Raw genomic sequence first — 27,775 nt, 5'->3', positions numbered from 1 at the left:
GCTCGACGCGCGCTGCCTGGCGCCGCCCGGGCCGCCGCCGCCATGGCCACGGAGGACGAGATCATCCGCATCGCCAAGAAGATGGACAAGATGGTGCAGAAGAAGAACGCGGTGAGCGCCGGGACGGGACGGGGCGGGAGGCGGATCGGCGGCGGTGCCGCGGGCCCCGGCGTGGCCCCGGCCGGCCCTGCGCTCCCTCCTTCCAGCGGGCGCGGGGCCTGTCCCTTCCCGCCGCCGCGTTTCTCCGCTCTGCCCGGCGGCCTCGGCGCTTCCCTCGCCGCCCTGCGGGGCTGCGGCGCCTCCCCCTGCCCCGCCGCCAGAGCAGGGGGGCCGGCAGCCGGGTCTGCTCCCCGGCGGAGCGGCCCCACCGCCCCCGCTCTAGTGCATTCGGCCGAGAGGAGGTTCCCGCCCGGACACCGGCCCTGGCTGGGAGCGGCTGCGCGCTCCGCTTCCTGCTCGCTGGAACCGCGGCGTTGGCCTTGCTCGGGGCTGTGGGGGAAAGCCTGCCCCCGAGGAGAGTGCCTGCGGAGATGGTCCCCTGTGCATGGGGCGTTGTCGCTTCTAGGCCTGAAAGCTAGAGTTTTAGGTGAGATGTAAAAACTAAGATATGAGTGAAGAGCCCAAACCCAGCTGCGGCAGGGCCAGAGTTGAGTGGGTAAACTTCACGAACAGATGGGGAATGTGAGCCTTTTTTCCTTCTTTTTTTTTTTTTTCTTTACCTGCAACATTTTTAATTGTGTTTATTAATCTGGAGAATAAATTGTGTCTCAGTTAGGTAGGATTCAGTTAGCTTAGCTCAAGTGTTCTTGTCGTGTATGCCCTTCATACAGAGCTCAGATAACATATGGTGTTTATACGATGCCTACAAACACATCAAAGTAAGTAAAATCAGAATGTAGAGCAACAGCCAGATAACTGATCATGGTTATGCATAAAACAGCATGCAAGTAAATTGTGAACTCTGTTTAGTACTTCTTTATCAGGTGGGCACATTGCTATTCTCTGGAAATTTGTGCTTGCATTTGTGATTGTTCTTCCTGCAAGGTACTATTATATACATAAAGTTAAGGGTTTTTTTCTATATGTTATGATGGTACATTAACAGTGATAGTTCAGAACTCAGCACTATGGAATTCCACTTTATAGATAAAGTATTTTTGTTATTGCTTATCACTGGGCAGTATAAAGAGCATTATTAATAATATTTACATATTTCTAGAAATACTGATTTTATTAAACCAATGAAATTTGTTTAGTTCAGAATACAAACAAATTCATTGCAAGTACACACAAGCCATGCTTCAGTTCTTGAGGTTTGAACTCTCGAATGATACCTGTGGCAGCAGGAACCTCGTCTGGAGGAAAGAGTTTTTTATGACCAGCATTCCTTAATTCCATATTTTTTGTCTTTGTTTTTATTTCTATTCTCTGTGCTTTTAAGCACAAAAGCATTTGGTTTCTCACTTTCTCTAAAACTGAAGTAGGCTCTTTCCTACAAGGTGTTGAAAGGGTGAAAACTTACTGATTGAAATGCTTAAATATTATGGTCATGGGAATGACAAAGGGCAGCCAGCTCAGTTTTAAAAAGAATGACAGCTCTCAGATAATATGAGAACGACTGTTGATCCTGGGGAGTAGCAATATCAGGGATGCTGCAGGTGACCACAGGGTATTTCTCTGTGATCTGAGAGGCTTAGAAGTTTGGATAAAATTCCTAACAGCAGGTGAGAACATGTATTCACACTCTAGCATGTGTAACCTAATTAACTTTCAGAGCTCTGGGGAGCAGTGACTTCTTTGGGGTCAGCATAGGTCTGGTGGCTGAGCACAGCAGGCACAGCTGGGCCAGGCTGTGCCTGGCTGGAGCCAGTGCTGGACCTTCATTTTCACTTCCATCCGAGGAGTGAGAGCATGGGACCACCAGAGGCAGTTGGGCTTTTGCACTGTGTTGAAACAGAGCTCCTTCACTCCAGCTCCTTACTACACACAAGTGGCTCTGTTGTTGGTTTGATGTCTTCTCAATGAGCTGCTACTGTGGCCAAGAATGGAAGTCTGACAGTTTGTTCAAGGCACATGTGTGTAGCATGATAAAAACTCTTACCTGTATCAAAGGAGAGGAGGTACAATGGTATTTAAACCAGAAGATGTCTCTGTGTTTTTCTTACTAGTCTTTGTTGTTTACAAGATATTTCTTTAATTGCACAAAGTGATTTCCTACCCAAGTCTGCTCTGCAGTTAAAATGCTAACTTTAGCAAAATTATTAAGGCAGTCTCTATGAAGAGGTACTTTATTGTCTCACAAAGATGAAGAAGAATTAGAAATGCATTCTTACACAAGTACCCACTGAATAATGATGCTCTTGACAACCTCTTGTGTTCCTTTCTCCATTTTTACTCATCAAGAACAGGTACTTGGTCTGTGTCTTTGAATGAGAATGATTTGATGAAACGCATCAATAATAAAGGAAAAAAAAGCTTTGATACTTGCTCACTCTGAAGCTGTCAAGAGTCAAATGACAAGAAATGTTTCATCTCTCATACAAAAGGCGACTCTGGCTTGTGGCAAAGCACTCTGTGGTGTTTCTTTTGATGAGTTGAAAGGGCAGGCCATGCAGACACTCTTTCTGAGTCAGTCTCTTGGTGATTTGCTTTGACTAAGGATTTAATTGTAGCTGTGCAAATTTTGTAACTATTTTAGTGAAATGATATATGCGGTTCTTCTGTTTTGAAGGAGGAAATAATATGATTTAGTATTTCATGCACTGTGGGAGACATATTTCTGCTGTTGCTTCAAACTAAAATAGGTATTACTTCTCCTTCAGAACTGTGAGTGGATTAAAACCTGTAGTGCCTTCCTTTGAGCTTTTGTAGTAAGCACACCTTACTTTCATTAAGCTGCTGTAATGAGTAGGTATGAAAACTAAGGCTGCACCCATGGATTAAAAAAATCAAGAATGCCTGAGTAAGTTTAGAGAAGAAAATAAAATTATCTGTGTTATTAAATCTATAGTCCTTTAAGTAGAACAGAATTATATCTGGATAGCTTTGCTGTCTTCAAAAATGTACTCCATTTTCTACTGCCTGAAGCACAGCTTTAAAATACGACTGTAGAATACCATTCTGTGGTGTTGTGATCTGACCAACAGAAAGAAGCTGAGAGGAGTAATCTACTGAATCTGTATGAAGCTGACTTCTGCTAATTTAAGTGACAAGGTAAATTGGAAGCCAACCAGCCTAGGAGAATGGGGCATTGCCTTTCATTTTGTATAAAATTATAGAAATGCCTTTAAAGGATTTATAACAGTAGTCTTAATGGTTGGGGGTGTTTTTTGAACACAGAAGTCTTCCATTAAGAATAAAAGTAATTACAGGTTGTACTGTGCAACTTCCACACTGATTTTGAGATACAGAGAGCATTTGACTTTATGCTAAGAAAAGTGGTTATGAAAAACTGTTTAGTTGGTATGAGTTTAAAACCAATTTAAATTTAATTTTAAAGCATCTAATTCTAGGTACACACTATAATTGATTAGAGAAGTATGAAGGCTTAGAAAGGATTAGTGCATTATAAATTTTGGTAATTTGTACAGAAACCAGCACAAAATCTAGATAACATCTGTTAACCTGTTGTTTTTTGGTTAGGTTTGGTTTGGTTTTGTTTTTTTTTTTTTTTTTTTTTTTGTTTGTTTCTTTGTTTTGTTTATTTTGGGTTTTGTTTTCTTTGTGGGGGGGTTTTTTGGTTGTTTTTAAAATTTTTTTTTCTTTCTGTTATATTTTTTTTTTAATTGTTGCATGGTCCGTTAACCTATGTATCAAGTTACTAGTATTGGAAAACATTTACTTCTGGAATAATAAATTTGTTTTCACATGTACGGTTGAGAAGGGATATAACAGGCAAAGGAATTTTGACTAGACTGTATTTCTAAGATGAGATGAAGGGAGTGCTACTTTACATTACAGTATTATTTTTGTGTTGAATTTGCAGACTACAGTAAGCTGTGTTTATTTTGAAATTACATGCTGTGTACAGTTTGCTAATAACTTAATTGGTGTGGAGGTAAGTCTTATCAGATTATATTTTTAAAAATGGCACATTGGCTTCTGTCATTAGTTTTGTTTTGGCTAAGAAAATTTTCTTGAATTTGATTTTGTTTTGTAGCAGTGAAGATAATTAACTTGCTTTATTTGGATCTGTGTTTGCACAGAAGAAACCACATTTATGGCTGTTGAGAGAAAAATATGGTTTAGTATGCCAACTCAATTTAGCACCTGAAAACATTGTGACATTTCTCAGTCTTGCATCATTCCTGCTAAAATTGTGTGGTTAAGACTGGAGAAGTTTTATATATCATGAATAAAAGTTAAATGAGGCTTTTGCTATCATGGCAAAATAGTAAAACTTTAGCTTTATATATTAATTGAATTTGTGTAAGGTGGGATTTGGTGAAATGTTTGGGTTTGGAGGCTTCTTTGAGTCAGAAGTGTTTGAAAAACAAAGGTTGTAGCAAACATTTGAAGGTGTCCAGAGCTGAGGGTTTTTGGATGTGACTCCAAAGTTCCACTTTCATTTTTCTCAACCTCCTGGTGGTTATTTTATCTTTAGTGGTTAAATTGTAAGACTGCAGATGTCGCAGAATATTTGAAGTTTCCTTGCAACAGGTGTCATATTAGAAGTTAATTAGGGAGAATTTGAAAAGCAAGCAAAATGCAAAATAAAATAGGATGAGTTGAGAGGTAAGGAAAGAAAAAGGAATCAAATTCCACAGATCTGCAAGATGGAAATTTTGTGGGATTTATTTCCAAACCTCATGAATTTAAAAAAAAAAAAAAAAAAGAAAAGAAAAAGGCGGGAAGGTAATGAACTGAGCCTGAATAGAATGGCCTCTTGGATGCACAGGCAGTTGTTGCCTCCCTTCTGTTCATAGCTTCCAGGTTCAGCACCATGTGCACTTGGATAACGGCCAGATCATCTCAGCCTTTTGGGGATTTATGTAGTCTTACAGCCCACGTGCACAGTCAGAAGTGGCTGGTGCAGAGCTTTGCTGAAGTAGAGTTGGTAAATCAAGGTTGGAGAGGTTAAAGAGAATTACACAGCTCATATGTATGAAAACTTTTAAGTAAGGCCTACATTGCTAAGGAATGAGTTGTTAGAGTAGCTGGGTATAGACTTTGTTAATGCCTAATAGTACAGTCTCTGAACTTGACTCATCTATCTAGAAAGCTGCTAACACAGAATTAGTTAGTACCTTTCCTAACAGTCCTAGCAGGGGAAAAAGAAAAACCCATGATGTGTGGCTTTACCACATAACCACAAATACAGTTAAGAATGATGTCTATGTATGTTTTATATAAATGTGTGCATCATTGATGCAATGACTCTGCAGAGCTTCTCAGCTCCAAGTTCTTGTCCTAAAACTGTTGTGCTTGGTCTGAACTGAAAATTGTTGCTGTTGTCTGGATTGTTTCTGATGCTGTTAAGTGAAGTACCCTTGAAGATATGTGTTGGTTAAGTAGTATTTGACAGAACACTTTGACTGTCATTTGAGTTACATGGGGTAAAACTTCCCTAGTCTTTGAGTGAATACTTTGATTTCCAAGTTAAGGCCTGTAAATGCTTAGAGATTGTGAAGTGGAACATTCCTTGATCTAGTTCTGTGGGTAAATTGAGAACTGATGGTTTGAACCCAGTGTGTGACACTGAAGGCAGATAAGATTACGTTGTTGATATTATATTTGAAATTCCTGATTGCTACTAAGTTGACTTTTTTATTTTCTTTCTTTCTTTTAGGCTGGAGCTCTTGATTTGTTGAAGGAGCTTAAGAATATTCCCATGACCCTTGAGTTGTTACAGGTATGATTTTCTTACTGTTGTTATGTTGCAAATGTTAGCTCCATAATGATGAAGGTGGAGCCAGCAGATGTGAAAGAAGGTTGCACTATTAAAGTAGATTTCTAGGTTGAAAGTCCTTGGAAGCATTGTTTTTGTTATATGGCAGTCTAGTCTCACTTGAAGTGAGTGCGTGATTTAGGGCACTTAAGTATTTTCTTCCAGTTGCAAACTCTTAAAGCTTATCTTTCTGATTGAGAGTAGTGAATTTTGTCATGGACAGAGGAGAAGAGCTGCTTACAAATTTACTGTACATAGAATCTTACATTTTTACTCTAACACAAATGTGTGTTTCCTTCCTCCTGAAGGAAAATGCACCTGACTACAGCTGATGCCATTTTTTTTAATGAATTAGTTCTGGTTTTGCATTGTAAGTGAGGAGAAACATAGTTGATACCTTTTAGGCAAGTTGTATTTGACACACACTCTGCATGTCCTCTCCCCCCACACTGAGTAAGGTATTTCTTAAGATAATTATACTCCACTTTTACTCTCCTGGGCTGGAGTGATGGAGTGGTACAGTCTTTCCCAGTTGCATGGATACTCACACTAATGTTGCTTAGATTTGCATCTCTAACAATATTTCCTATATTATTTGTAAATTCTTTCAAAAATTAAACTTGGTCAATTTTCCTTACATGTCAAGTTTCAGAGCTTGTCATGTAATTGATCAGTGAGCCACTCTTGTTCCAAAGTAACCAGATATTCCCTATCCATGAAAATTTTCAAATGGCAGAGTTAAATCTGAGACCTGATTTGCTGTGGTAGCCACTTAAATTGGAGAAGACTGAAAAGTAACTTTTCTAAGGGGCATTAATGGTCACAGATAAAGAATTACCTATAAAGTTCAAATCTTAAAAGTGTCAGAAGCAATGACATTCTTGATTCATGCATCCTATATATTTGCAGAATGTACTTAATAAGTTATTACTAATCCTATTTCTGACAGAAAATAGAAATTTTAAGGTGTCACTTTCATGCATGAATGCTGATACAACTCTGACTTTGTCCTCTATGTATGACCTTCTTCTTTTAAAAGAAAACAAACTCAAAACCCCACAGAAAAAATATCCCCCACAAAACAAGAACAAAACCCAGAAAACCCCTCCGTTAACCTGATTCTGTGGAGTTTCTTTGTGCAGGTCTTAATGCAAATTACATTTTGCACTAAGTGTAATAATGTTCTTTTACCTTTGGAATTAAGAATCTCTCTGCAAGTGCTCTGGAAATTCAAGTACTTTGGGATATTCTTTCATAGGGCATTGACTGTACCTTAATTAGGAAGTTTTTAATAAATATCCATTGCTGTATTCAAAACAGTTCCACTGCATAAGATTGCATTTAGCAACATACTTGGACTCAATTCTACTTTTTTTTTCTTGAGAGTTTGATAAATATATAAAGTCTGACATAAACTTTCTTTGTTGGCATCCCAAATTTGCTTAAGCAATGGAGGACTCTGAGCAAGTGTTGAAATGTGAAGTAATCATACGCATTGGTCTGGCAGTGGATCATTAGTGTGCCAATGTCAAGAAAGGTAATGGTCATGAGGAAGTGGAAGCACTATCTTCCTTTACCTAGATCAAGAATTCTGACAAATGTGTTTGAATTGATGAAATGCAGGACACAAGTGAACAGCATACTTCCATACCCTTTTTTAAGAAGTTTCGAAAGCTTGCTACATTGAGAAAAGCTTTGCTAGCTCTCTTATTCCTGTGTAATAAGAGAAGCGACGATTTTTCTTGTAACATCACTGCTACTTCAGCCTGAAATGACAAGGTCCTCTGACTAGTTTTACAAGTATGTGGAAGAGGAAGGTGAATATCATAGTCTGGACTCGTGCTGGTGTCTTGTGCCTTTCTTGGCACATTTTTTTTCACAGAAAGCTGAAGTGGTTACAGGCAGTAATACCACTGTGTTAGATCTAATGAGTTTTATGTAAGTAAGTTGATCCGTGCTCAGCTAGGCAGGGAGCCAGTAGGCTTCCTCACACATGATTTATCCCGTGGTCTGACTTGCAAATCTGTTTAGCAGCTTCACAGCATTAAAGGCATCGTGTCCCTCGTGCTAATTGTGGTTAGTGCACGGCCAAACAGTGAGTGAGTCAGGCTTTATTTTAACAAACAGGTTTTACAGGAAATTACACACACATGTGCAGAACTAGGCTGTGATGTGCAGCCCTTGTTAATGATTTCAGGGCAGTTCACTGGCAAGCTGTGGAGACCTGGGAACCCAGAGGTGGTTATTCTTCCGTGGTTGGTTTGGCTCTACTTTGGTCTGAGTGTTCACCAGTTCTCTATCCTCACACACAGTTTAAAGTTGGTAGCACCTCTGCTTGCTTCAGTGGGTGCTCTTCCTCTCCAGCTATGTTCCTTACATTTTGCATTTGTTCTGGTTTAGAGAAGACTTGCTGCCACCATATGCTCTGCTTTGTGGTCAGTCATAGGTTACTTATGCTCGCTGCTGCTCACACCTACTGAGGGCTGCTGGCCAAAGCTTCAATGCTTCAGGGATGAAAACAGCTGTCTTACACTGTCTTTGACTGTCTTTACTCTGAAAGCAGGTGAAAAATGCTCTAGAATTTAACAAGGGGAAGAATGAAAGTACTGGAATTTTTCACTTAAAAACGGCAATCAGAAGAACAGCTCCCCAGGCAGGAAGACTGAGGAAATTTCAAATACTGCCAGCTGGTTTGTCATTAAAACATAGTCATTTTGAGAATATAACACTGATCTTTTGTGATTATCTGTGTCAGTTAGCAGGCAGATAAATTAGTGGATCACTACTTCCTCTCTTCAGGTAGACCTGATCCAGTGCTCTATAAAAGCAAACAAACGAGTTGTTTTTAGGTACTGCTTTAAGAAAGCTGGCAGTTCAGACAGTTCCCATAAACTGTCTTTCTTGTGTGATTAGAAAAATAAATTTTTCCAACTAGTTTCGTGTTTTCCTTGAGTTTTTGGATTTTACTTAGCTAAATAAGTCTGTGAGTTTGTGCGTTTTCCCTTTGCTGATGAGCATAGGCTCTTGTTATGCCCAGGTATTAATGGAGGGTTGGGTTTTTTGGTAGATACATTCTTCTCATCCAGATGTGGTATTTTATGGATTTTCAAGGACATGTTATTCTTTATTGTCTGAACATAATTTTGAGATTTAAGTGTTCAAAATATCAGGAGAATTGGCCAGTACCATTAATCTGAGTGAGCAGAGTCCATCTTGGAACACTTTAGTAACAGGTGAGTAACCATCTGTTTTCTTTAATCCAAAATATGTGTTTAGAGCTGATGCTCAGGCCTGAGGTTATTTGATGTGTTTCTTTGGCTAAAATAGCTACGGATTATTTCAGTATGTTTCCAGTATTTAACACATCCATGGTGCCTCAGAAAGTGTTGTTTGGGTTGTAAGAAGTAATTAACAGGAACAAATCATACCCATTTTTAGCAAGCCACAAAGATTTAAATTTTCCTTTAAAGAAGAAGGAAATTTATGATGATCTGTAGCAAAAGTAAGTAGAATAGTTTATATTTAGTGAGTCCTGTAAATGGTAATGCAGCAAAACTAAGCATCCTAAGAACAAAGAATTCAGTCATCAGTCAAAGTACAAAATGATAATAAAATCCTTATTTATACTGTTAAATGCTTTTCTCCTCTTGTGAAGCTAAAAGGGTGGAAATATTCTCTTTGTTGCATGAACACATTAGCCATAAATCTTTGAAAACGTTACTGTTGAGCTAAATTTATATCCCCATCTTCTGAGTCTTGAAAGGTGTGGATTGTAACTTACTCCCATATTCACTCTGTAGGTGGCAGTAGGGGCAAAGGCTTAAAGCTTGTCACCGCCTTGGCCTTTTCAGAGATAGGATAGCTCATTTTTAAAAATCTTAAACACAGAGAGTTCTGCTTCTATCTGAAGTCAGAACTCTCTGTGCTAAGGATTCTAAAGAATCTCAGTATCGCCAAAGTTTTTAGATACCTAAAACATGCCTGCTCCCAGCTGGTATTAAAGCTTTTTCCACAGCCACTAAATGGGAATTCTAAGAGTATGATGTCAGTGAAGAAGATAGTGAGCATCGTATAGTGCCGAAGTATAAATACAGTCTTTACCCCTTGTGCCCACCATCACTGCCCACCCATTCCCAAACCATTGTGATGAAGACAAATGGTAATACTGTTGTATTTCTTTCTAAAAGGTCCATGTTGTTAAAATAATTTTTATAAAGGCTTGCGGTATTTTGTTCTGATAATCTCAAGAGAAAAGAAAACAAACCCACCAGAAAAGAAAAAAAGACGCTGTAAAAACTTACGTCAAAGTACAAATTTATATGTGTTCATTTGTTAAATTGTCTTTGTGTCACTTGTGATAATGTATATTTCTATTTCTTTTGCAGTCTACCAGAATTGGAATGTCAGTGAATGCAATACGCAAGCAAAGCACAGATGAAGAGGTTACATCTTTAGCAAAATCTCTTATCAAGTCTTGGAAGAAGCTGTTAGGTATGGCAACAGAAACGTCCCTGCTCTTGCATGTTTTAATTCTGTGTAGCCTTGATGCACATCCTTGACATGCCTTGCTTTGGACATATTTGTGCTCTTGTGTGAATGTTGAAACTTTCTACACTGATGTAATTGGTTTTACTCTTTGGCTGTCACTTGGCCATTACTGTGAGAGTATTTTATTGGGGCTGGCAGGCAGTAGGAAATCAGCTGCTCTGATGTGATTCATTTCTGAAGTCTCACTGCATGCAGTTGAGCTGGAGTGACTGTACTGTAGCACCAAGCACTAACAAGCCTCTTCTTGACTATTTTCTTTGTCAAATATAACAAGTACTCTGAAGAACTGCTGCAAAATCTCATGTGAGAGGGTGGAGGCTTTGAAGTTTGGTTATGAAGTGATTTGTGAAGAGAAAAAACCAACAAAAATTACGTTAAAATCTGTTAGCACTTACAGGTAGTGAGAAACAGAGCTGCACTTTCTAAAACCTTCATAATTTTAAACAGCTTACTAATTAGTGTCTTAATACTTTTTGTTTACTTTCCCTTAAAGCAATTAATACACTTAACAAAACCTTTCTGTTAGGGTTTTATTCAGGGGTATTTGGTAATACTTAATATATCTGAAAACGCTTACGTCTCAAACTGTGTCCAGATACATTTGTTCATATACTGTGGTGCACTCTATTTTGTTTCTTTGTATGTAAGTTTAGGTAAACTAAGGTTCTGAAGCTTAAAATTTAAAATAGAAAACAGTTTACATTATGATTTAAATATTTACCATTCTGTCTGGAAAAATGTGCTAAATACCAGGAGAGTGTTAGAGTCCCCTACCATTTAAATTCAGCCTCATTTTTATCAGTTGTGAAGTATTTTATCAGATACTTTATTACTGTCTTGTAAATGATACAGAAAATACTCTGTCTGTAGAAATGGACAGTTTGTGCATTTTAAGAACTTTAAACTTTGATGTTCTAGTAAGAAGCAACAGCCCCTACAGCAAACTTTTTAAAGTTTCCTTAAAGACTTTTAACCTACCTACTAGTAATACTAGTTTTAGTAAATTTATTAAGTTTAGCTAAAATTAGATAACGCTGAACATGCTGATAAAATACCTTTAAATTCATAATGACCTTTACAATAAAAGTAAATGCATATAAAGGATATTAATGTAGGATCTGATCAGAATTAAGTGGTAAATAGTAAAAATAATATACTTTTTATTTTTTAACTTAAATGCAGAAGTCCAACTTTATTATATCAGGACATAAATGTGGTAAGATATGTAAGTGGAGAAATTGACTTGCATATTAGCATCAGTTACTCTAAAGACTTCCAAAAGTAGCTGCTGGATTGAGTGATTTAGCTCTCAAGTTATTAGAAGTTATTAGTCTAAGTTCTAAAAACAAAACCCTCTCAATATTTGGTGAGAGTTAATTTTTTATTTCTTGGAAGTTCAAATTTTTAATACTGCAACTTAGCTTAGACAACATAGTAGAGAAGATACTCTCATTTCCAACAGAATTCTCAGCATTTGGGAGTGTGCTCAGATGCTGCTCTCTTTGGGGAGTGGGAGATCTGCCTGATTATTGCTGTGCTTTGACCAAAGGTTTTGCCATTTGTTTGTTGAGATACTAAAAATAATTACCTCATTTTTTTAGCATTTGAGTACCTTAAGTCAGTCAAAATTGTCTTAATATGTTGTTACTTAAAGCTTACTGGTGTTTAAGTGTTCCAGCATTGTAAAACATGGGGAGTGTCCCTCCTCCTGGAAGGTTTTCATGCTGTAGAAGTCTGGGTAAGAATGTGGTTCCTGATGGGCATGGCAGGTCAATCTGGGTGTAGGCTGCTGCTGAAAGGAGCAGTCCTGACTTCCCTCCAGCCCTTTGCTCCCTCCTGTGTTACAACTAGTGCTGGAGTGGCTATCTAGAATACCAAAGCTGGGAACTGGCCAGTTGGAAAGTAATTGTTTTGTTCATTTCTTCTGGCTTAAATTTCAACTATCATTTTTTGGTCCAGCCTGTTTGTGGTTACTGTTTCCTGCACAGGGATTGTAGCAGTAACAAACAGCTGGGGCAAGTGGACCTTCCCCTTTTGTAGCTTGCTAGTTTCAGATTGTTTTAACACAGCTGGGAGACTCTACCTAAGGTTTCTTGCATGAGGTAAAGTCAAACATGTGAGGAGCTGGAAAGCAAATAAGAAATATTTGGCATTTATCAGAACTGAATTCTTCTTGAGGCAGTGGGTATGTGACCTTCATTCATGTGCTAATTTTTGTTACAGGACAGATATTATTGTGTGTGCATTATTGTGCCAGCTCTAGTATAGTTGTAGTAATGCACTTACTACATAAAATCAAATTATTCCTGAAAATACAGTACTGCTTACATTCAAAACTTAGGTAGTTACATTTTCATTGGTTGCAATGTAGATCTGATAATAAAGCATAGTAAGGCAAATGTTTTGCCTCTTTTATCACTGCTCAGAAATTCATTAGAATGTAAAGTTTCATAGCTGTGAAAGATAGGGTATAAGTATGGGTGGGAATCTTACAAAGTACTCTTATTCTGTTTTGTCATTAGTTTTGACTTTCTCGGAAGAATACGAAATACCGTATGTTGAGCTGCTTGAGAAATCAGTTTCGATTATGCTGTTTATAGTGCATGTAAAGTGGTATGGAGCAAAGATGGCAGCAGAAGCGGACAGCTGTTAATCGTACCAAGCATTGTACTCAGAGCTCTGAAGTCTTTGTGAGTTATTTTTATAAATGACATTTTGATTTAGGCAAGAATTGTTGACTGTTCAGGCTGCATGTAATGTTTCAGTTCAATGCTATCAGAGTTTAGTTTTTAGGAATGCATGGGAAACATGAGAACAAATCAAAGTGAGTTGTGAAGCACCAGATCTTTGTGGCTTGACTTGAGTCTTGCCAGGTTACCAATGTTTTTTTGGAGGGGTCGGAAGCTGTGCAGCAGAGGGGCTTGTGACCATTGTCTGAAGTGACTCACTGGGTGAGCCACAGTGCAAGGCCCCTTCAGATACTTTCTGAAAGTTAAAGCACACAGCAGAGATGGTCACAATTTGCACAACGAGCTAAATTCAGCTCTCAGAGTAAAATGCTGTTCAGTTATAACATGGAATTTACAAATAATTGTTTTGCCAAGTAGCTGAATATACAGAGTATGCTGTGCAGATAATGAATCTATGCATACTCATTTAGGTTGTCAGGAGTGTTTCTTACATTAGAAAAGTAACAAAAATTCCTTAAGGAATATAACCCTCATAACAAATAATTACTTGCAGAACTGAAGAGTATACAGCGAAAAAGAATGTCCAGACCTCTAAGTAAACTTTCCTCCAGTAACTTTATATACTGAACTAAAAATGCAGAATCACAACACAATATTCTTAACATTAAGTGATAATCTGTTGCTAGTATTGAAAACTAAAAGTGAGGCCACAAACATTTTGAAATTCCTATTTCAAAGAAGGGCATGCCTGAGTAATTTTATTTTAAAAGAATGTTTAAGCGTTAATAACACCAGTCAGGCATCACAGAAGTATTTTACTCAGATTACTTTGCTCACAAAATTCTTCATTATTTTGAATCTGGGTTTTATTCTGGAGCAAGCAGGTACAGTCAGTCTAGGACTATCTTACAGGTACGTTAATGCTGTCACAAGGTGAAGTTGTTCAAGGATATCTCAAAACCTACTGGCTTTGCTCAAAAAAAAAAGTGTTCCTGGCAAAACAAGTTCTTAAATTAGAGTCTAATAGCGTTCAAAAATATTATTTACTATTGATAAGAAAAGTACATGTCTTGATAAGATGTCAAGCAGAATCAAGTGCAAAACCAATTTCAGTAGTTTCATTTTTATATCAAATATGAGCTGTGGAAATCACCTCCTGTCAAGTGTATATTTGGAACTGTTCATGTACTGTTAGTAGGTCTATAATTTGTTAAGCTAATCAGTGGAGAGATAACACATGATAAATTATACCATGTAAGAGAAAAACATATATAGTGAATAAGTCCTTGTGTCATGGTCTTTTGTCACTGATGATAAAAAAACCTTTAAAAATAGTAAACAGTTCATAATTCTGTTGTTTATTTAGGGATTTTTAGATATTCCTCCTCCCAGTGCTGCTACTGGAAAGAAACTTTACTGATCTTACCTTCATGCCTTACTACATCTTGTAGAGGAATTGCTGACAAGTGTAGTTGCTTGTGCATCTCAAGATTATTTGGTCAAAGTCAGGAAAATGGAGCCTAAATAATTATTAAATATTAAGGTTGTTGTTAAATTAGTAACTATGTCATTTGATACCTGTTGTCTTATCTCTTTCTTTTAACTTTTTTAAGCTGAATACTCAGAAAACTTTCCAGGTTCTGGTGGTGATTCATGAGTAGGTAACACATGATATCCTGCTAAATTAAATTTTCATATGATTCCAGGTAATAACTAGTCACCTCTCATTACCGTTTCTGAAAAAAAATTTACTTTAAAATTTTCTTAATTTAAAATTAGATTTATAAATTAATAACATTACATCTTTATATCTTCTAATTTTTTTCTTGTTACTAGCAAGTTGTTGCTACAAGCAATGTCTAGTGTTGTCTTGTAACCTAGTTAGAAAAATCTAGGAGAAAGCTGTTAATGGCTTCTAACATTCAGATTAGTTATGTTATCTGGCTGTATACATTAAAATTTTTGATTAGATAACAAAGTTAGATACAGTTAGATACTGTTATATCATGTTTGACCCTGGAGAGTTTTCACTGGAGAAGCTTCAAGTATCTTTCAAATTAATTGCAAGTTCCAGGTAGAAACTGCAGTGCAGTTGTTAAACTTTGAATGTCTTACTCCAATGGCTAATAGTCTATTCTTGTTACTAGCATATTCTTTGTATTTTAAAGAAGAAGTCTTAATATGAATTAGCTTCTCTTATTAAAAAACCAAAACTTTGAGATTTTATTTTATGGTCTCCTGAAGATGCAGTAGCTAAAACTGTGAAGTTACAGTTTTTAATCCTAAAACTGGTGACAATTTCCATTTGTTTCTGAAGAAAAAATCGGTAAGTTTGAATAGCTGTATGGAGTTGAAAAAGGAACTGCACAACTTGTAATTTATATTATATAAATATTTATAATGTTCTGTAGACTTCCTGAGGTGAATCACATTGGAATTTTTAAAGACATTTCACAGAAGGGCCATTTTTTTTCCACCTTATTTTGTTAGAATTTCTGTGGTCGTTCATAGTTCCCATTAGATGTCATTCTTCCTTTCTATTAGAGTCTGGCCATTGAATGTAAAATAAGGTAATTAGTAGGGACTTTTAATTTGTCAAGGATAATTTTTCTTTCCCCGGAGGATAGGTGAAATGCTGTCTAGCAGGCTGTTAATTGCACTCTGTTCTTTTGTCAATACCGTATTTCAATATAACAAGTTATCTTTATTAATGTTTGAGTCTAAAGATGGAAAGCACCTCTTCTAGTGCTTTCCAATTTATGATCCATAAAAGCAACTTAAACACTCAGGATACTATTAACTTTATTTTCAGCTTTCTGAAACTAGATTAAGCAAAAACATCTATAAACTCTTAAGTGATTAAAGAAACTATAGTTTTGAAGACATACTTGCTGAAGATGTCCAGTCTCAGCTGCTCAAGTCTGACCTTGGTTTGAGACATCCTTGCATGGACTGGTCTGCAGCTATAGGAGGAGCTGTGCTTTTACCTCTGTGCCTTGTGTATGCCCTGTCCTCCATAAGGGAAAGAATCCACTGGGGTATTGGCAGGTGTTCTCAGGTGCCTGCCCTTGGAGAAGTGGTGCTGGGCTGAATGGAAGTGTTTGATAAAAGAAAACTGGGTGCCAGCTATAACCACTGTGGTATGTATGGTGCAAAATAAGCAGGAGATACATAGGTCAGACCTGAATTTGAAAACATGTGTGCCAGAAAAATGTGTAGGTAAATGGGCTGAAGCAGAGCTCCTGCTTTGCAGGACTTGAGCTGTACCCCAAGATACCTGTTTGATCTACTGGTTTGTCTTAAAGCCTCTGACAAAAATGATCATGTACTTAAAACACTGGGAAGGTAAAAGAGATTGCATGCATATTTAGAACATCTTTAAAGATTATATCATGTAATCAGTTGTTGCCATAGAGAGAGTGAGTATGCATGTTAAAAATGGGAGTTGTTTTCTTTCTCTTAGTGCACTTCAGTTGTCATAGCAAAGAACTTGTGTGATCCATTCAGTTTATAGGCTTGTTTGCTTTCTTAGTGAAATTACTTTTTATAATCAAAAGTTGTTAAATTGCTATCTTTGTTAGGAATATTTTTGAATAACATCTTCAGCTTATTGAAGACAATCAGCCTAAATGCATCATCTGTGTTTAATTATCTTTTTTACCTTAAATGAAGAAATTTTTCAAGGATTTAATACAACATTGCAACAATAAGTGAGCCCTTGAAGGCTGGGGGAGTAATCTGGAGAATTATCTTTTTGTGCTTTTCTGGTTCCTATACTATTTTGTGTGCATCTCTTTATAGATACAGCTGGAGACAGAATAGTAGATGGGTGCTTAGTCTGATCCAGTACTGGTGTCTCTGCTAAGATTTTTTAATAAAGTGATATTTGATTGGATAAATTCCTTAACTCACAGGTTAAGGAAAGTATCAAAATCATGTTCAGTTTATTGTTCCTATAAAGAGAAAGCCAGTACAGTTATTTTCTACTCTATAAAAATAAAATTAAAAAGCTCGAGTTTGAAGAAACCTGAATTTGTCTTGTTACATACCACCAAGTTCCTCTGAGAAGCACAGAGATGGGCTTCCTCTGGAATTAAGGATACTTTTAGATATTTCAACAGGGATTTACACGCTTAGTTCAGGACATCTTTGTTGGCAAGACTGAGCCTTAACAGATTTCCCTCCTTTTCTTGTTCTGTTTTTGATTAATTTTCAAGTTTGTAATATATGCTTATTCTGATAATACAGTGCCTACAAATTTAGAAGTTTAATAGCAGCTTTATAAGGACTTGGAAATAGGAATTCACAAAATCTGTCAATCAGTGATGCCAGTCTCACAAGGCTTTCTCTGTAGGCAGTAGAAAGCCAGCCTTTCTAGAGAGCAAATCAAAGCAGGCACTCAATTTAGCCACTCTGAAATCCTCTTTACAATAGAAGAGTGTATCCATTCTTGCTATGCTAGAGTTAAATGTTGTGATTGCTCTTTTCCATAAAGACTTTTGTCTTTATTCTTTATAAAATCATTGTGAAACATAACCTGTATGTTGAATGGCAGATTCAAATATATTTAGACACTGAGACAAATAATTTAAGAGCTATCACAGAAAATACTGTCTGTGTGTCTGGAAAACTCCTTCAAAAATATGAAAATGACTTTCTATTTTGCCTACCATGGTATTTTCACAATATAATTAATAAGAATGGATGTATGTAGTAGGAACTTACATATATAAAGCATGGAAGACAAACTCCAGAGACTTGATGCAATACCTAAGGAGTTACTGCCTACCTAATGCAGGAGTGTTTGAAAAAATAAATCGTAAAAGTCTGTGTTTCTGTCATGTCTTCACTGCCAGTTTAAGCAGATGCTGGACTTGACTTGAAGGATCTGAAATGTTGTCATGTTTTCCATTTCCTGTGTTGGGAGGGTGTTGGAAAATGGAATGTTGTACTGCAAGAGAAGGTCAAAGCAGAGAGTGGGAGCTGATAGCATTTCCAACTGGTTCAGGAGAAATCATGGTATTTTACCACTGCTTTAAATCAGTTACTATTTCTGGGTAGAAGAGAGTTTCTCATGTTTTGTATTTCCAGATGGACCTTCAACTGATAAAGATTCTGAAGAAAAGAAAAAGGAGCCTGCATCTTCCTCACAAAACAGCCCTGAAGCCAGAGAAGAAAGGTGCTTAATTATTAATGGCTGTGCAAATAATCTCAGTCAGTATAAATTAACTTTAAACTATTTAGTCCAAATTTGTCACATTAGAGACAGCTTCCATGTTCTTTTCTGAAAGACAGAGTTGTACAAGAAAGAGTGTGTTATTAGGGAAGTAAACCATGCTATTGTTGACATAGAAAAAAAAGAAAGACATAGGTCAAGATATGGCCAGACAAGTTTATTGTTTATTCCATCCGTTGGGTCTGTCAAATACTCTGTCCTCTCTCAGTACTAGCACCCAGCTTTGAGAACTGTAAAACAACTTTCAGTCTCTGCTTTGTGGTAATTGCATATGCTTCTTTAGTGTGTTAGCTTTTATGTTTAATAAACATTCTGCACTCTTTTTTGTAAACACAAAATATGTTACCAGAAAAAGAAGTCTACATTAATGTCACTGCAGGAGCTGAAGAACATTTACAAAAGAGTATTTGCAAGCCCACTTCTTCTATACATGTCTGAGTTTAGGGATCTCTTTTCAGCAGCCATTTTAAAATTGAAATTTAACCTCTAACTATATGTCCTGATGGAAGCTGAAAACTTGGTTTACAGTTTGCAAAACTAGGTAAATTGTGGGGGGTTTTTTGTGCCCATGGCACCCCTTCAATACAGTAAGCAGATTGAATGCAAGGCATTCGCTGCAGAGTGAATATTGGTGTGATGTATCGTCACTGTTTTTTAAAGTAAAGTTCCGTGGGAGGAAAAAAAAGATTTCATGTCAATGTAAAGAACTGAGAATTAAGGCTTATGTGCCACATAATGGAATGAAATACCTGCTGTGTCTCTATTGTGTGGAATACCCTGGTGAATAGTCTAAAGACACTTTAAAATTGTATTGACTCTAAAGCTATAAATAGCTTTAAAAAGGTGGCCTGTGTTCTTATTTTGGAATACCATCAAATGGATATAGCAAAAGACCTGTATTTTGCCCAGAAACAAAGTTCTTTGAAGAAGGGGGAAAAAACATTAATATTGGTTTTCATTTTGCCTTTTTTTAGCAGTTCAAGTAGCAATTCCAGCAGCAGGAAGGAGGAGGGTAGTGCTCCTTCAAATTCTTTCATCCCTTCCTTTCCCCGGGCTCCAAGCACTTCAGACTCTGTACGAGTGAAATGTAGAGAAATGCTCTCTGCAGCTCTCAGAACAGGAGGTGAGCTTTGTAGACTATATTTTCAAGTTTTCTTCTTTCTGTCTTTTCCACTCTACATTTTCTCCTGCCCCGTAGGGTAGAATAAACCCTGTTTGTGTCCATTTGCGTGTGTAGACCCATAAACCAGTTCACCCAAGGTGCCAGTAATGAGTAGCCTTGACAGCATGGGAATGTTTCAAAATGCATCTTCGTTGCTGATGATTCAGGACATTTTGTGGCTCAGTTCATCTGATAGCTTGCCAACCGGGGATCTTCTTTTCAGGAAGGCTATTGCCTCTTTAAAGCTTCATTTAAATATTTTTGTAGAGGCTGCTATTTTTTTTTTGTCTCAGTCTTTTTGACTGAGGGGGTGTGACTATATACAAGACTGCCTTTCTTACACCAGAGGTCCTGGAGACCTTCGGATTTTGAAGCTGCCTTACTGTTGTGATTTATTCTTGATGTTTCATCAAGATACTTGCAATAAGAGAGTCTTGCATTGCTCTTAACTTTGTGCCTTTTGGGTATCTGTAAATTCCTTGACTGTTGCGGGTTTTTTTCTTTTTCTCTCTCATGCACACTTGGGTGTCTTTAAAATGACAAATTGAATGATATGCTAGATAAGGAGCAAACTGAAAGCTGCACTTTGCAGAATTGCCTGATTTTTTTCTGGTGTGTCCTTCTCTTCTATCAAAATTGTGACCCAGCTCCTGTTTCTCTGTTCTTAGCTTAGTGTAACTTGGCCCAGTGTCAGTAGACTTCGGAATCATCCGTGTTTACTCCCTTCATTCTTTTATTCTTTCTTTTAATTCATATAAATTCAGGTATAGACAATAAGCAAAGCTGACTGAAGACCATGAATTTGTGATCATCTGGATATGTAGTTCACAGACTTCTTTTGGGACCAGACAGTCACATACAGCATCTTAGTATTCATAATTCTATGTAGTCTTAATTTTAGCTAGTTTTCCAAGAACCTTTTTTGCTATGTTGCTTTCTACAGCACATGTAAACTGATGACCCGTGAGTTAAAAAAATAAGGTTATTTTCTTGTTTTATGGCCTTTGGTATGAGATTGAAGGAGGAATGATGTTTGGATTACTCACTGAAGTACACCCATGTTGAAATGAGGAGGCAAGCACTGTATATAATTTGTTCTTAAGCAGTCTTGGAAAGGCAGATGTCTTTGTGAGGCAGCATTTTGGTCAGAAACAGTAAACAGTTATCTTGAGACATTTTAGTTCAAGTGTTGCATTGTCTTCAAGACTGCTGTGGTCTATTTCTTCTAATTTATGTGTTTCGTGACACATCTCTGTTTTGCATTTTAAAAAATCTAGTAAGACAGTTTGTTACTTAATTACTATGTTTCTAATTAAATCTTTCTTTTCCCTGCATGCAGAATATTTATTTGCTTATTCTTGTATTGTGTGGACTAAAACAATTGATTAAACACAATATAAAATGTTTCCTTTTCATAATAGTCTGTTCTATGCGCAGGCTGTGGAGATGGGAGAGATGCCAAACCTATTGGAATATTCAAAGCTTTCTGTAGTAATGGTTTTTTATTTCTACTTGTGTTTACAACTAGGTGTCAGAACTTTTTTGGTTTTTAAAGGTTTTTAACTCTTTTGAATTTCTGTTCTGCTTCCTTTCACTTATTTTTGTTCTTCCAAGTAATAAATTTTGAAAGGATAAGTATGCAGTAAATTAGAATTACCTATACAAAAAGAAAACTCACTGCAGGTGTTTTATAATTTTCTGAGTTTCAGAGTTCTGAAACTATAGGGATCTCAGGGATATAGAACACAGAGTGCCAGGTGCTAGTATTTTATTATTTGTTTTCATCAGATGATTACATTGCTATTGGTGCTGATGAAGAAGAGCTGGGTTCCCAGATTGAAGAAGATATCCTTTGTTGTATATCTGTGTGCTCTACCCAGGAGTGTTTTTAAAAAACGCAGATAATTTTCAAATGAATTAACTATTGAGTGTTTTTATATTTCATATAAAACAAAAATGGTAAACTGTGTTCGATACATCAGTATCAGTATAAATTTAGTGTTTAAAAAAACAGCCCAACCTAAATGATTTTCCTTAAAATATGTAGGAATGCGTGTAGGTGAGTGCGTGTGGGTTCTTTTCGGCTCAATATGTTTTCCTTGCAGCAGCAATATTATATCTTACTGAAGCATTCTTACATAAAATTCTGGGCTCTTCTATGCTATTTAAAAATCCTTTCTTGTTAACAGTTAACAGGCTTCTTAATCATTTTCTAATGTCTTTATTTAATTTTCTACAAGTTTATTTCTAAGTGAATTCACAGTTTTCAAAAGGGTAGTTCTGGTAGCAGTGTTTGAATGATTCTGGAACAGAGGTTTGGGCTTCTTTTTTTTAACAAAAAAATTGTGTTAGTGAGCTGTCATTGTTTGAATATTTGGTTCAGAAATGAATTAATTCTCAGAAATGAATTAATTTCAGTTGAGATCCTACTACCCAAAAATTCATATTTCACTGACCATGTACTAAGCTGTGATTAGGATTCAGAAGGTTGTGAATTCTGCTGTGTTGAACAGGAGCTGTTGGTTGGGGTGGGAGGAGGACTTGATGGACAGTGAAGTACATTGGTTTAGAAATTGCCCCCCAAAATGAATCTTTTCTAGTGCTCTGTTTTACTTGTTAATGTGTTACTCTATTTTACTTATCCATGTTTTGTTCCTTAATACAAAGCACCTATTTTTCAAGAATTAAAAAACACTGATATGAAATACAAAAATAGGGTACGAAGTAGGATAGCGAATCTCAAGGATGCAAAGAACCCTAACCTAAGGAAAAACGTATTATGTGGAAACATTCCTCCTGACAAGTTTGCCAAAATGACAGCAGAGGTAAGTAAAGCACAGGTCTTGAACTCTTTCCTTATTGGACTTACATCCTGGCCTGTATTTATTAGCTATAAAAGTAATTTATGTAAGCTGCCCATACTTCCAAAAGACTGTGCCTTTTTTGTAAAGTCAAATGAAAAATTAGATTTTATGGGAGAGAAAAATTAAAGCGTAGTTAAACATCGTTTCAGTTTTGTAGTTCTGCTTCTGTGTGTTGGATTCTTTCCCCTCAGATGAGGTATTAAAGGAGTGTCTTGGAGACTGAAGGAAATTAAAGCTATGGTCAACTAATGAAAATCATGGCTAACTTTATTGCAAAAGAAAGCTGTGGTGGGTTTTTTTGGTTGGTTGTTTTTTTAAATAGAGGCTGGTGAAAGAATGTGTAAAAAAAAGTAAATTGTACCTTCAGTATGTATTTTGATTTTCTTTGTTCTACATATTTATATACATATGCACAAGCATGTATTTTGTCCTGTCCAGTGCCCATTCTTTGTTTGATTAAAGTTTTGGATTAAAATGTTAATGACTAAAACCCCCTTAGTGTTAAGATTACTTCTGAAATGAAACAGCATTGATACAAGATTGGCATTCCACATCTACATGGGGTGTCGAATAAAACTGTACTGAAAAAAATGTAACAAATTGGTTTTGCTGTGTACACTTGATTGCTAGACATTGTGGAGATCTTGTGCACTAAAACTATGTTAAATGAAAAAGAAAATGGGTGATTCTGAACTCTTTATAGAAACTAAGTGTGTATGATTTCTGGTTACACATGGTAAATTATTGCTGTACTGTATTTATCGGTACAAATATGGAAGTTGTCAAAATAATGCAAATCTTTTCCTATGATAAATCCTATGTGGGTCAATGAAACAATTATCCTAGGATCTAACCTAGGGAGAGGATCTTTTTTGCCTCTCTGGAGGACTTTTAAGTCCTCTACCTTGTCTCTCTTACATTTCTGAACTTCAGAAGTGCATTTGCATAGAAATGTTTCTAGATGTTTGACGTTGTAACTTGTTTTTCCCTGTGTTAAAAAAGAGAACATTTTAAACTTTTTGTAGCTTCTGTGCTTGTGAAATATCCCAGCTTAAGTCTTGTAAAATTAAAAATGTGTAGAATTACATTGCCCTTCAACAGAGTTGTTGTTCATGGATTCTAAATAAAAAATTGTATTGGCTCACACAGTGTTAACTTGTTTTAAAGCTAAAACTCTCTAGTAAGCTCTGTCTGCTCTTTGTCCTTTGTAGGAAATGGCAAGTGATGAGCTGAAAGAAATGCGCAAAAATCTGACCAAAGAAGCTATCAGAGAGCACCAGATGGCTAAAACAGGAGGTACCCAAACTGATCTGTTTACATGTGGCAAGTGCAAAAAGAAGAACTGTACATACACCCAGGTGCGTGGTTATTCAGACTCCTCGTTTTCCTTTTCCGAAGCTTAAGTCCTATATATAAAGCTTGTCAGAGAAAAAAAATTGAAATTGCAAAATGAACTTTTAACAAAATGCTGACAAACTTCAAAATGTGAAGATAGCTGGATCTACTTAGTTGTGCTTATGTAAAGCAAGTTTGTTGTATTTATTTGCCAAAAACTTTATGTAGATCCAAGCTGAGTATCAGTACAGACTGAAACTTCAGTTTCTTTGCAATGCTGAATTTTTGCTAATTCTTCTTAATACATCTTATTCATAAAGGTTTTATGTGGAGGAGAGATAATGGTTTTAATGTGTGTAAACTTTGTTCTACAGAGGGACTAAATAGCATAAAATAATACATATGTATATACACATGCACATTTTTAAATATATTGAATGTACCATTTGACTAACTCTAGACCCTGATCTATAGTCATTCCTACAACTGCAGAAAGGGGGCTTTAATTTGCTTAACAGTGCTTCAGGGAAGGTAATTTTCATCATAGGATCAGCTGCATTTATATTTTCTATTGTTTATCAGATGCTTTAAATAGCAAGCTGTTTTTCAGTCATGAGACTTTTAAGCCTTTGAATCAGTAAAGGTATGTGAAGCTGTACTGAACATTGTAGTTTTAGTGCAGAATCTGTTCCTAGGAATATGTGCACAGCTCCATGCAGAAATTGGTATTTTAGTGCTACTAAATCTCTCAAAACCTAAGTTTATAATGGCTTTATAGCAAGGCAAAAAGCCCAGTTTCAGTTGATACATAAAGTTAACTTGTAGTTTTATGTGAATTTGTTCCTTAATGTTAAAACTTTGGTTGAAACAGTTACATTGAACACACACTAACAAAAGTTGAAGATACTAATTTTCCTTTTCCACTCTGGCTCTTGCCTTTGCCAAAGGTTCAAACCCGCAGTGCTGATGAACCCATGACAACGTTTGTTGTCTGTAATGAATGTGGAAACAGATGGAAGGTAAGACTGTGTTAGACTGCTCCGCACATTTGATAGCAGGCAGCCAGGCTCTGTGGTTAATTTTGGTTTGCAGTAAATGTGACAAATCACTTTCTGTTGACTTTTAGTTATTTCTTAACCCATTAATGGTATTACATGTTGAGATGGCAAAATTGCTTTAAATTAGAAATGTATTTTTGACTGAAGGTGTGAGATCTCTCAAATAGGTTGGTGACAAAGGGGGAGAGAAGTAGGACTTAGTCCTTGCGACATTTAGTTACAATACTGCTTTGCCATATGAAGTGGTGACAAGCTAGTCACAGTGTTTTCTCTTTCTTCACCCAAAGTTCTTTTAACTGGTTTTAATCTCTTCTTTGGTGAGTGTAGCGGGCCTTTTTTAGCCCTTCTGTTACTGTTTTTTCTGGTTTTTGCTATTCTGAAAAGAAGAAGCAATAAAAAAGAGAGATGACTGCTGCTGTATTCCAGTGCCAGGATAAGTGTAGGGCAGTGATAACTTGATTGAATCTTTTTTTTAAGTTCGGGAAATAGGAATGTATAAAGCTTCTGAGAAACACTGGTAGTTCAGTAAAACGGAGAAACACTGAAACGAAGGCTTGTAAAATTTACAGTTTAAGATGTGATTGCATGCAGCAGGAAGCATGATAACCTCATTCTATTATTTTTCTGTGTTAAGAATGCTGCAGCTCTGCAGGGCCATGCCACAGTATACATTAAGAGTGCCACATAAAAAAAATATTTTATGCATCTTGGTTTACATAGCTTATTGCTGAATATTGTTCAAATATGTGCTCCGAGATATCTAGATAATGTATAAAGCTTAGAAATTGTTTGATGGAATTGTTTGTAGTACCTGGAAAAGTCTGTTTGTCCTTAAAACTTTCTGTAAGGTTGCGGTTACGGAAGTGTCTATATACAGATGCCTGAAGGAATGGTTACAATATAAGCAAATGCTTTAACTAGTAATTTCCATATCCTAAGTGTGGTGCTATATTTCTGTATCTTCTTGCAAAGATTTAGAACTAAGCTGTATGAAGATCTCATAAAAAATTCTTTTCTTTTGACAGTTCTGTTAAAAGAAGAAATTATCAAGACATCTGGACCAGTATGAAAGAGGATTTTGTAATTAGCTTTAAAAACTAGGCTAAGCATCTAGCTTCCTGCAAATGGGAGGGTTTTTTGGTTTTTCTTTTCTTTTTATTTCAAAGCAGCATACATGCCTCAAGTTAGCCTTTGTTTTGACACAACCATCATTTCCTTAAATGCCTTCCTATAGCTGGTAGTCAGTAGGGCCAGGTTGCTCAATTGTATGGTGAATTCTAAAATATTTTTTCATTTTTATAAGTAAGTTGACATTAAACTTTTACCAGTTAAACATTTGGGTAATTGTCTTGGTTTTTTCTAACTATGTGAATAATGTACTGTGCTTTTTGTGGTCTGAAATATACACGCTCCTCCTGTGTGTATTTTGCCTCTCCACATTTGCTCGGATGTGAAAATGAAATTTGTTTCTCTCTGCTGTGCTCACTAGCTTTGCAAGCAAAAAAGGTATATAAGTTCCTCATAACATTAAACTCAGTTGTTAACTAAAACACAATTTAGTTAACTCTCTAGTTTGTATGTGCTCTTCCTGGACTTGGGCTAAATTTGCACTCATGGGGTTTGAATATTTGTTAGTGGATATGACGACCTCTTTTGCAATGGTTGGTTAAGCTTGTTTATGTAACCAGCTTTGATCAATGCAATATATTTTATTGCCCAAAGCATGTATTTTACATTCTATCAGTAGGCATTATTTCTAAGAATGTCTTAAAATAGTTGGTTAAATCTGATTTGAGTGTTCTGTCTTGCTTAATGTGCTTGACAACCAGCTTGGGTTTAGACTTTGTAAAAAAGCAAAAGCATTGTGTTGTAGGCTATCCTAATAACACCAGCTAACCAATTCATTACATTAAACTGACTGGGGAGGTAATGCTATACTCCCTTCATTTAAATGGCATTGATTTTGTTCATTAAATGATTTGTGAGATGTAGGGTATCTGCTGTCAATCATAGACCTGCAAGTGGGAATAAATTATTAAAGTTATGATCTTTTTCCTATGAGAAATGATATAAATGCTGCTTTTTTAGAGTTTGCTTTTTAACAGTGTATGTTCAGAAATACTTGCAAATGTGTTTTCAAGGAAAAAAATGTCAACATCTTTAGAACAGATTAAATTCTTTCATTATATCTAATTTTATATTACTTTGTTGGAGTTTGGGGTTGAGGAGGTCTGTTCTGGCACTGTATAAATTATTCATGAGGGGATGGGAAGAATATGCGCAGCTCTTGGAGAATAAATTCCTTGAACGTAAAGGAAAACGAAGTTTTTCTATGTTGAATATTTTTGTGTGATGGTGGCAACCGTAACAAATGAGCTGGAAATAGTATGATGACACTTGAACTTTGAGAGACAAGAACTGTTTAGTAAATAATTTATAGAGCAAACTTTTTTAGTCAGCTTATGCATGGAAACGTGGCTTTTCTGCAAAAGGGAAAATATTATTAAAATAGAAGAAGTTTTGTTACAGACTGGTTTTTTTTAGGCAGAAAATTGCTTAGCATTTAAAGTTTCTTGCATAGCTTTTTATGTATAAACATTTCACTCAACTTATATTAATGCCCTTCAGAAAACATTCTTTTTTCCTACTAGCAGCATGGGTTAATTTTTAGCCTGTGAGTAAGTCCATTGGTAGGATTGCTTCCTAAGAGTTACTAAAAGATGTAAAATTAATTTTTTTTCAAGTTGTTGAGGACATCAAACTAATTACAGATGTTTACTATCAATTAGAGTGCTTTGTTTGGGAAACTTCCTAAAAGAACAAGTCCAAAACATTGTGTTAAAATTGATTACAAATTGGATGCCAAGTAGACCTAAATTTCTACAGCTGTTCACAAATATATACAGGGCAGGCACCGGTTGGTTTGCATAACCTTCCTCACTCTGTGTCCTTTAATCTTTGTGCCTAATTGTGACACTTAGGAGAAATATCTTTT

The 27,775-nt window shown here is 36.4% G+C and overlaps 1 protein-coding gene and 1 long non-coding RNA gene across 3 annotated transcripts; both read left to right on the top strand.

Annotated features, from left to right (window-relative positions):
* Positions 1-4: 4 nt before the first annotated feature.
* TCEA1 (transcription elongation factor A1) lies at positions 5-26,113 on the top strand. Of its 2 annotated transcripts, XM_048329095.1 has the most exons (10): positions 5-111; positions 5,789-5,851; positions 10,273-10,378; positions 18,217-18,304; positions 19,336-19,484; positions 21,312-21,368; positions 22,194-22,348; positions 23,599-23,745; positions 24,670-24,741; positions 25,806-26,113. In XM_048329095.1, exons 1-10 carry the CDS (start codon positions 43-45, stop codon positions 25,812-25,814), a joined length of 915 nt encoding a protein of 304 aa, XP_048185052.1. In that variant the 5' UTR covers positions 5-42; the 3' UTR covers positions 25,815-26,113. The 2 variants fall into 2 exon arrangements, with proteins under 2 accessions (XP_048185052.1, XP_048185051.1); XM_048329094.1 differs by lacking the exon at positions 25,806-26,113 and having other exon boundaries at positions 24,670-24,756.
* LOC125338406 lies at positions 243-4,855 on the top strand. The gene is made up of 2 exons (XR_007208283.1): positions 243-3,213; positions 3,986-4,855. It is a non-coding gene; the product is annotated as an uncharacterized LOC125338406 (long non-coding RNA).
* Positions 26,114-27,775: the final 1,662 nt, after the last annotated feature.

This window comes from Corvus hawaiiensis, chromosome 26 (assembly GCF_020740725.1).
Source record: "Corvus hawaiiensis isolate bCorHaw1 chromosome 26, bCorHaw1.pri.cur, whole genome shotgun sequence".
Taxonomy (NCBI): Eukaryota; Metazoa; Chordata; class Aves; order Passeriformes; family Corvidae; genus Corvus; species Corvus hawaiiensis.
The sequence above is the reverse complement of the archived record's forward strand: the minus strand, read 5'-3'. Positions and strand labels throughout refer to the sequence as shown.